The following is a 10,588-nucleotide window of genomic DNA, read 5'->3' as shown; positions in this document are numbered from 1 at the left end:
TTATGCTAGCTGGCTAGCTACCTGTACCAGCATGCCGTTCAGCAGTGTAACAGTTAATGGGTCCCCTCTCAATACACTACCAATACAGTGTAGGTGACGGTAAAAACAAGGAAATGGTTTTTTGAGACAAATACATTTGCATAAAAATATTTGATTCTTTTATAATTTAATTAAAATATAAAATGAATGCCCATCCCTAGGCCACTGTGACTATAGTGTCCAGATCATCAGGATTGACCTGTCAGGTGACTTGCTGACCTCAGGATTACCTGTCAGGTGACTTGCTGACCTCAGGATTACCTGTCAGGTGACTTGCTGACCTCAGGATTTACCTGTCAGGTGACTTGTTGACCTCAGGATTTACCTGTCAGGTGACTTGCTGACCTCAGGATTGACCTGTCAGGTAACTTGCTGACCTCAGGATTTACCTGTCAGGTGACTTGCTGACCTCAGGATTGACCTGTCAGGTGACTTGCTGACCTCAGGATTTACCTGTCAGGTGACTTGCTGACCTCAGGATTTACCTGTCAGGTGACTTGCTGACTCCGCCCTTGGGGCCTCCGTCGCTCAGGTGCTCCGGGGAGCCCGGCTGTCTGTCTCCTCCGGCGAAGTTGTTGATGTCGTCGTAGAGCGGAGCGGCGGGGGGTGGCAGGCGACACGGAGCACAGACCGTTCAGCGCCTCCAGCAGGGAGATGGGCTCGAAGCCAGGGGTGACAGAGTCCGAGCTCTGCAGAGAGAGAGAGAGAGACCGTTCAGAGACACAGAGAGAGACCGTTCAGAGAGAGAGAGACACAGAGACAGAGAGAGAGACAGACAGAGAGAGACAGAGAGAGGCAGAGAGAGAGAGAGAGACAGAGAGAGAGAGAGAGAGAGAGAGAGAGAGAGAGAGAGAGAGAGAGAGAGAGAGAGAAAGAGAGAGAGACAGAGAGACAGAGAGAGAGAAAGAGAGAGAGAGACCGTTCAGAGACAGAGAGAGAGACAGAGAGAGACCGTTCAGAGACACAGAGACACAGAGACAGAGAGAGACAGAGAGAGAGAGACAGAGAAACAGAGAGACAGAGAGAGAGAGACAGAGAGAGAGAGACAGAGAGAGAGACACAGAGAGAGAGACCGTTCAGAGACACAGAGAGAGAGACAGAGAGAGAGAGACAGAGAGAGACGAGAGACAGAGAGAGAGACCGTTCAGAGTCCGAGTGCTCGCCCTGGTCCATGGTCTGGGCGAGGAGCACAGGGCTGAAGGAGGAGAGGAAACTACCGGGGGCTCGTCCTGGTCAACCTACCGGGGGCTCGTCATGGTCAACCTACCGAGTGCTCGTCATGGTCAACCTACCGGGGGCTCGTCATGGTCAACCTACCGGGGGCTCGTCATGGTCAACCTACCGGGGGCTCGTCATGGTCAACCTACAGGGGGCTCGTCATGGTCAACCTACCGAGTGCTCGTCATGGTCAACCTACCGGGGGCTCGTCATGGTCAACCTACCGAGTGCTCGTCCTGGTCCATGGTCTGGGCGAGCACGGGGCTGAAGGAGACGGGGGACAAGGCACCAGGCTTCTTCCGCACGGCTCTGATCTGCAGCAGCGCTCTGAACGCTGGGGAGACAGAGAGCCTCAGTTATTACACACAGTGGTCTCGAAGCTACACAACGAGGTAAACAAACTTCAGACAGCTAATGTTGACGCTGCTATTTTGGTTTTGGGCGATTTCAACAGCGCAAGTCTTAAAAAGGTGTTGCCGAATTTCTATCAGCATGTGACCTGTCCCGCCAGAGGCGAGAACATATTAGACCATGTATACTCGCAATTTAAGAATGGGTACAAATCACAGGCTCTTAGTCCATTCGGCAAATCGGACCATGCCGCCATCTTTCTTTTGCCAAAGTACAAACAAAGTCTCAAGCGCGCGCGCTGGTAGTATCGCGAGAGGTTAAGTGTTGGACTGTGGAGTCAAAGGAGACACTCCAGGCTGCACTTGAATGCACAGACTGGAGTGTGTTCCATGATAACACAGCCAATATTAACGAATACACTGAAACGGTGCTTGACTTTGTCTGTACTCTGGTAGAAGAAACAATCCCCTCTACCACAATTAGAATCTACCCAAATCAAAAGCCCTGGGTAGATAAATCCGTCCGTGAGGCTCTGAAAGTGCGCACCTCAGCCTACAATGCCGGGCTTGTGACAGGCAACATGAATGACCACAAGGTGGCGAGATACAACGTCAGGAGAGCAGTAATAGAGGCCAAACGGCGCTACAGGGATAAAGTTGAACTTCAGTTTGAACAGGCTGACTCTAGAGCTATGTGGCAGGGCCTCAGAACAATGACAGATTACAAAGGCACCTCCCTCAAACTGAACAGTGACATCTCCTTAGCAAATGATCTCAATTCCTTCTATGCGAGGTTTGAGGCTGTGAATAACAACACCAGCCTACAAACTACTGCAATGGAGGGGGGGGGGGGGTCTGCTGCTGATGGAGACTCCGTGTTCAGGGTAACAGAACATGAGGTGAGGAGGACCTTTAAGAAAGTGAATATCAGGAAGGCAGCAGTACCGGACGGTATCCCCGGCCGCGTCCTAAAAGTCTGTGCCGACCAACTGGCCCCGGTATTCACTGACATCTTTAACCTGTCCTTAGAACAGGCTGTCATCCCCACCTGTCTGAAGAAGTCCACCATCATCCCTGTACCCAAAGAATCTACGCCCGCTTGCCTCAACGACTACCGCCCTGTAGCCCTCACCTCCATAGCCATGAAGTGCTTTGAGAAGCTAGTGAAGGGCTACATCTGCTCCACTCACGCAGTCTGCAGATGGGACAGTTGTTGGCCTGTAAGTTACAGTAGTGACTCACGCAGTCTGCAGATGGGACAGTTGTTGGCCTGTAAGTTACAGTAGTGACTCACGCAGTCTGCAGATGGGACAGTTGTTGGCCTGTAAGTTACAGTAGTGACTCACGCAGTCTGCAGATGGGACAGTTGTTGGCCTGGTAGCGCAGGGTGTCGGCGCAGGAGTTGCAGAGACACAGGTGGCGGCAGGGCAGGATCAGAGTGTCCCGCAGGTCGGACAGACACACCACACACTCGTTGCTGTTGTCGCTGTTCTCGTCGTCACACGGCTGGAGGAACGGAAAACATTTAATTATTTAATCATTTAGCTGAACATTTATATTTAGTCATTTAACATTTAGTCATTTAACATTTAGTCATTTAACATTTTAGTCGAACATTTACATTTAGTCATTTAACATTTAGTCATTTAACATTTAGTCATTTAGTCATTTAACATTTAGTCATTTAACCCTTTCACTGCCACACTACAGAAGGTTAACCCTTTACTAGTAACATTTAGTCATTTAATATTTAGTCGAACATTTACATTTAGTCATTTAACATTTAGTCATTTAACATTTAGTCATTTAACATTTAGTCATTTAACCTTTAGTCATTTAACCTTTAGTCATTTAACATTTAGTCATTTAACATGTAGTCATTTAACCTTTAGTCATTTCATATTTAGTCATTTAACATTTAGTCATTTAACATTTAGTCATTTAGTCATTTAACATTTAGTCATTTAACATTTAGTCATTTAACATTTAGTCATTTAGTCATTTAACATTTAGTCATTTAACATTTAGTCATTTAGTCATTTAACATTTAGTCATTTAACATTTAGTCATTTAACATTTAACATTTAGTCATTTAACATTTAACATTTAGTCATTTAACATTTAGTCATTTAGTCATTTAACATTTAGTCATTTAACATTTAGTCATTTAGTCATTTAACATTTAGTCATTTAGTCATTTAACATTTAGTCCTTTAGTCCTTTAATCATTTAGCTGAACATTTAGGACAGATCGTTGTGTGTCGGCTCCTAACTGTGGTGGGTACTTGGTTCCACCCTTGTGGAGCGAGGACTGACAATAGTATGAGACACACGCTGCAGAAATGAAGCGCGGTGGTTCAACAGCATGATTACAGACAGTGTAGTGGATGTCATGGTCTCTGCACGGTTCAACAGCATGATTACAGACAGTGTAGTGGATGTCATGGTCTCTGCACGGTTCAACAGCATGATTACAGACAGTGTAGTGGATGTTATGGTCTCTGCACGGCTCAACAGCATGATTACAGACAGTGTAGTGGATGTTATGGTCTCTGCACGGTGGTTCAACAGCATGATTACAGACAGTGTAGTGGATGTTATGGTCTCTGCACGGTTCAACAGCATGATTACAGACAGTGTAGTGGATGTTATGGTCTCTGCACGGTGGTTCAACAGCATGATTACAGACAGTGTAGTGGATGTTATGGTCTCTGCACGGTTCAACAGCATGATTACAGACAGTGTAGTGGATGTTATGGTCTCTGCACGGTTCAACAGCATGATTACAGACAGTGTAGTGGATGTTATGGTCTCTGTACGGTTCAACAGCATGATTACAGACAGTGTAGTGGATGTTATGGTCTCTGCACGGTGGTTCAACAGCATGATTACAGACAGTGTAGTGGATGTTATGGTCTCTGTACGGTTCAACAGCATGATTACAGACAGTGTAGTGGATGTTATGGTCTCTGCACGGTTCAACAGCATGATTACAGACAGTGTAGTGGATGTTATGGTCTCTGCACGGTTCAACAGCATGATTACAGACAGTGTAGTGGATGTTATGGTCTCTGCACGGTGGTTCAACAGCATGATTACAGACAGTGTAGTGGATGTTATGGTCTCTGCACGGTTCAACAGCATGATTACAGACAGTGTAGTGGATGTTATGGTCTCTGCACGGTGGTTCAACAGCATGATTACAGACAGTGTAGTGGATGTTATGGTCTCTGCACGGTTCAACAGCATGATTACAGACAGTGTAGTGGATGTTATGGTCTCTGCACGGTTCAACAGCATGATTACAGACAGTGTAGTGGATGTTATGGTCTCTGCACGGTTCAACAGCATGATTACAGACAGTGTAGTGGATGTTATGGTCTCTGCACGGTTCAACAGCATGATTACAGACAGTGTAGTGGATGTTATGGTCTCTCTCTGTAAACCTTGCTTTCTTGGTTGTTTTTGTTTTCAATGCCGTAGATCTCCTGCAGCAGGTAGCTCACACGATCCACCTGCAACAAAACACAACGCGGCTCAGAGAAGAATCAGCTGGTTTACATTCAACACACGAGAACAGTTTCCATTAGTTATTATAATAATAATAAAACACGGCCAAATGTGAATAGTAATGTTGGTGAACATACGATCTGCTTCTGCTTCAGGGGCTTGACGGAGAAACTGCCGTCCACGTGCTGGAAGACAAGACAACATCGTTTTCAGGGGTGTAAAGTACTCGAGTAATTGTACTTTGTTACAATACTTAAGCACTGTTTTGGGGGATTTGTACTTTACTCGAATATTATTAGGTTTGTATAGTTTGTACTTTTACTCAATTACATTTCAGAGGAAAAAAACATACTTTTTACTCCTTACATTTAAAATGGAGACCTACAAAGTACAAATCTCACAGTTCCAACCATTTTAATTAGTATATTTGTTTCTCTGGCCGAACTAACGTTAACGTTATTGATCCTGCGGCCGCACTTTATTTAAAAACAGCCACTCAAATCCCCATCAATGGAAAATGAACCCGCCCATACCCATGCTGATTGGTCCTTGTGCAAGACTAGAAAGCGGGGATCTTTGATTAAACACCTGCTATCAGAAGAATAGACAGTCAGAGTGACGAGCTACAGAAGATGGCCACAAACGATAGTACGAGTGATGAAGAGGAAGAAAACCGGAACATTTCCTTGCCCCGGAATAAAACAACGTTTTTACTTTAACTTTTTAGTACAGTAGAAACTTTTTAACTTTTACTCAAGTGTGTTTTTAGCCAGATACACTGACTTTTACGATTTTGAGACGGTACCCATACTTTCACTTAGCATAGTTTCTGGATACTTTTTACACCCTGATTGTTTTCGAACGGTATCCCAGCGGACGCCGTCAGATCGGACATGATGACGGGAGGTTCTCCAGACGGGTTCTCCAGACGTGTACTCACCCTCTCGAACGCTGCCAGGAGGACGTGCGCGTGGCCCAGGCAGTCTGCAGACACACAAACAGGCATTACAGTCCCACTCACACCTGCCGTCTTAGATTATTAAGATGTATCGTCATCATGCAGCACAAGTACAGTACAAATAAAAGAGGTTTGTCATCCAACCAGAGAGTGCAACTGTAACAGTAAAGTGCAACAGTGATATACAATGTACAGGTGGTTAAATTTAACACACCATATTTTATCTATTTATTACTAAAGGTTTTGCACTACCTCTTTTTTGCATTTTGTACTTTTGTATATTTTGTAGTGTTGTTTGGTCTTTATTATTATTATAATTTTTAATGTATGAAGCTCACAGGGCTCATATACAGAACCAAGCATTTCACTGTATTGTACATGTACTTTATATGTGAAGAAAAAAAATTAAAATGTCACCTGGAGTGTGAACTTTCTCCTCAAAGAGCAGGACAGACACGGCCTTTGCCTCTGGGATGATGAAACCCGATATCTCTCGTCTGAATGTTTAATAGACCTCTATTGTTCTTTGAAGCGTTACGTAAACAGGGCAACCTACCATCCCCGTCATCGACGACAGCCTGGATCACCATGGGGAAGACTCCTCTGTCGAGGTCAAAGTTCAGCTATAGCGGAGACGGACACAGAGCTGCGTTAGCGTTCAATAAACTACGTTGATAATATAATATGCAGAATGACATCATCTGAAAGGTTGCGTTGATAATATAATATGCAGAATGACATCATCTGAAAGGTTGCGTTGATAATATAATATGCAGAATGACATCATCTGAAAGGTTGCGTTGATAATATAATATGCAGAATGACATCTGAAAGGTTGCGTTGATAATATAATATGCAGAATGACATCATCTGAAAGGTTGCGTTGATAATATAATATGCAGAATGACATCATCTGAAAGGTTGCGTTGATAATATAATATGCAGAATGACATCTGAAAGGTTGCGTTGATAATATAATATGCAGAATGACATCATCTGAAAGGTTGCGTTGATAATATAATATGCAAAGATGATGTCATCATGTGCGAGCAGGGCGTTGACAGCAACACCGAAGGTGACAATTAGCCATTTTAGTCGAGCTTGTCGTCTTAATTTGCACTGAGGACATAACTTACTAGGGGTGTAAATATTTGACCCCACAAAGATTCGATTACGATTCTTCAGGCAATGATTCAATGCATCATCAAGAGGATCGGTAATGCAGCCTTTATCAACTATGCCCCAAAACTGTGGAACAAACTACCCCAAAACATCAGGGAAGCCAACTCGCTAGACATCTTCAAAAGACAGCTCAGCCATTTCAATGAAACATCAGGGATATCCTGACACAAATTGTACTTACCTGCACTATTCTTACCCTGCCTACTTTTATACATCGTACAGAACTTGTAAGTCGCTTTGGATAAAAGCGTCAGCTAAATGACTAAATGTAAATGTAAATGTAAATGATACACTGCCTATCAAATTCATGTGTCGGTTCTATGCTAATTTTATCTCACTACCTCCTACTGTATGCACTGTAATTTTAAGCACACTTTTTACTGATGCACTGCTCTGTTGTATGTTAAATACCCTGTTGTATGTCCGTTCTATTTTATCATTTTTAGACTATTTTTAAACTGAATCATTTTAAACTATTTTTATTATTTGTATTACTGAATGAAACTGTAAACAGAGAGCCTATTAGGATGCTAGATCCTAATGTGAAACACTGTGATTTACCATACCTTGCTACCTCTCTATCTTTTTTATCCTCACTTATGCCTGTATTTCTTTACTGTTGTGAAGCACTTTGAACTGCAACCTCTGTATGAAAAGCGCTATACAAATAATATTATTATTATTATTATTATTATTATTATCATGAAATCCCTTCATTTGACCACGATTCGATTTGATTAATTTTCTATCAGTTAATTCCCCAAAAGAATTTGGCTGGGGGAACTGATCACTCAGCATGAATGGACTATAGGTAAAAAAATAAATCAACCTATATAATTTTTTTTAATACATTTAAAAAAGATTATAATAATTCTAATCGATTCCAACATTTTCAAATGGATGCAGTAGAACTCTGCACCTTAGGATCGATGCCTTGTTACATCCCTAACACTTACATCTTCCTCCTTCCACTCTGTGAAGTCCATCTTGAACGACGGCATGGAGAACTGCTGGCCCACGCCGCGCTTGTAGTGAACCGTCTCAGAGACCAGCGCTGGACCTTTGGGGTTGTACCTAAACACCACAACATGACCACACAATGAGACCAGCGCTGGACCTTTGGGGTTGTACCTAAACACCACAACATGACCACACAATGAGCACAGTGCGTAAAGACACTGGACCTTTGGGGTTGTACCTAAACACCACAACATGACCACACAATGAGCACAGTGCGTAAAGACACTGGACCTTTGGGGTTGTACCTAAACACCACAACATGATGACCACACAATGAGCACAGTGCGTGAAGACACTGGACCTTTGGGGTTGTACCTAAACACCACAACATGATGACCACACAATGAGCACAGTGCGTAAAGACACTGGACCTTTGGGGTTGTACCTAAACACCACAACATGATGACCACACAATGAGCACAGTGCGTACAGACACTGGACCTTTGGGGTTGTACCTAGACACCACAACATGATGACCACACAATGAGCACAGTGCGTAAAGACACTGGACCTTTGGGGTTGTACCTAAACACCACAACATGATGACCACACAATGAGCACAGTGCGTAAAGACACTGGACCTTTGGGGTTGTACCTAGACACCACAACATGACCACACAATGAGCACAGTGCGTGAAGACACTGGACCTTTGGGGTTGTACCTAAACACCACACCATGAACACACAATGAGCACAGTGCGTAAAGACACTGGACCTTTGGGGTTGTACCTAAACACCACAACATGATGACCACACAATGAGCACAGTGCGTAAAGACACTGGACCTTTGGGGTTGTACCTAAACACCACAACACGACCACACAATGAGCACAGTGCGTAAAGACACTGGACCTTTGGGGTTGTACCTAAACACCACACCATGATGACCACACAATGAGCACAGTGCGTAAAGACACTGGACCTTTGGGGTTGTACCTAAACACCACAACATGATGACCACACAATGAGCACAGTGCGTAGAGACACTGGACCTTTGGGGTTGTACCTAAACACCACACCATGATGACCACACAATGAGCACAGTGCGTAAAGACACTGGACCTTTGGGGTTGTACCTAAACACCACACCATGACCACACAATGAGCACAGTGCGTAAAGACACTGGACCTTTGGGGTTGTACCTAAACACCACAACATGATGACCACACAATGAGCACAGTGCGTAAAGACACTGGACCTTTGGGGTTGTACCTGAACACCACAACATGATGACCACACAGTGAGCACAGTGCGTGAAGACACTGGACCTTTGGGGTTGTACCTAAACACCACAACATGATGACCACACAATGAGCACAGTGCGTAAAGACACTGGACCTTTGGGGTTGTACCTAAACACCACACCATGATGACCACACAATGAGCACAGTGCGTAGAGACACTGGACCTTTGGGGTTGTACCTAAACACCACAACATGATGACCACACAATGAGCACAGTGCGTAAAGACACTGGACCCCTGGGGTTGTACCTAAACACCACAACATGATGACCACACAATGAGCACAGTGCGTAAAGACACTGGACCCCTGGGCCCTCATTTATCAACTCTGCATACGCACAGATGTGCGTAAAGCGTGCGTATGATCATTTCTAAGCAAAGTGTGGGATTTATCCACATGAACGTGTGCTTGAGATTGTGTGTACATGGCACCAAGCGGTGGAATAGGAAATAGAAAACTGCAACAGACGGAATAAACGTTCATCATTGGTCAGGTACTGAAGAGAGAGAGGTTTGTGGGTCAGGTACTCACACGGCCATCCCGTTGGAGAACTCCTCGAAGGCCTGGCAGTACAGGGTGAAGGCCACGCGGGCGTCGGCGTCGAAGGTGAACTCCACACCGTACAGAACCTTGGGTTTCCCACCTTCCTCCACCGGGGCGTCCGAGTCATCTTTGTACCTAGTGAGCGAGTTGGAGAATCACCGTTTAGAGACCGTTACCTTCCAGAACCACTAGGCGTGCCGGACCACTACGTGTGTCTGACTCTTAACCACCAAGACCTGCACGGACTACAACGTATGACGTGTATCAGGCCAGTTAGGGCACCTTGTGTTTACGGTTTACTTTTACTCTTACTCATAGTATACATTCAGATTCTAATTCTTTATGGCCTACATTTACTTTAACGTATAACATAACCAATAGGGCACACAGACTCCATCTGCACCTTGTTTACACTGTTTATTTTTCTCATATTTTTATATTCAGTTGATTATATTGTTTACACCATTTATTTTTATATCCAGAGTTGATTATATTGCCTATATGTATATATTTCTACCATTCC

General features: G+C 44.2%; 1 protein-coding gene across 1 annotated transcript; it reads right to left on the bottom strand.

The window, feature by feature from the left end:
* Window positions 1-524: 524 nt before the first annotated feature.
* LOC311248604 (E3 ubiquitin-protein ligase MGRN1-like) lies at window positions 525-10,200 on the bottom strand (the record flags this gene model as incomplete). Its single annotated transcript, XM_084339460.1, is given in 10 exon segments — window positions 525-643; window positions 645-728; window positions 1,482-1,591; window positions 2,954-3,113; window positions 5,054-5,122; window positions 5,255-5,302; window positions 6,058-6,101; window positions 6,632-6,698; window positions 8,214-8,331; window positions 10,054-10,200. Coding segments are annotated over 10 exon segments (966 nt in total), but the record flags the coding sequence as incomplete, so codon positions are not given.
* Between the last annotated feature and the right edge of the window lie 388 nt (window positions 10,201-10,588).

The sequence above is a fragment of the Notolepis coatsorum genome (genome assembly GCF_963971535.1).
Source record: "Notolepis coatsorum genome assembly, contig: SCAFFOLD_4850, whole genome shotgun sequence".
NCBI classification, from domain to species: Eukaryota; Metazoa; Chordata; class Actinopteri; order Aulopiformes; family Paralepididae; genus Notolepis; species Notolepis coatsorum.
Note: the sequence above shows the minus strand (reverse complement) of the source record. Positions and strands in the feature narration are given on the sequence as shown.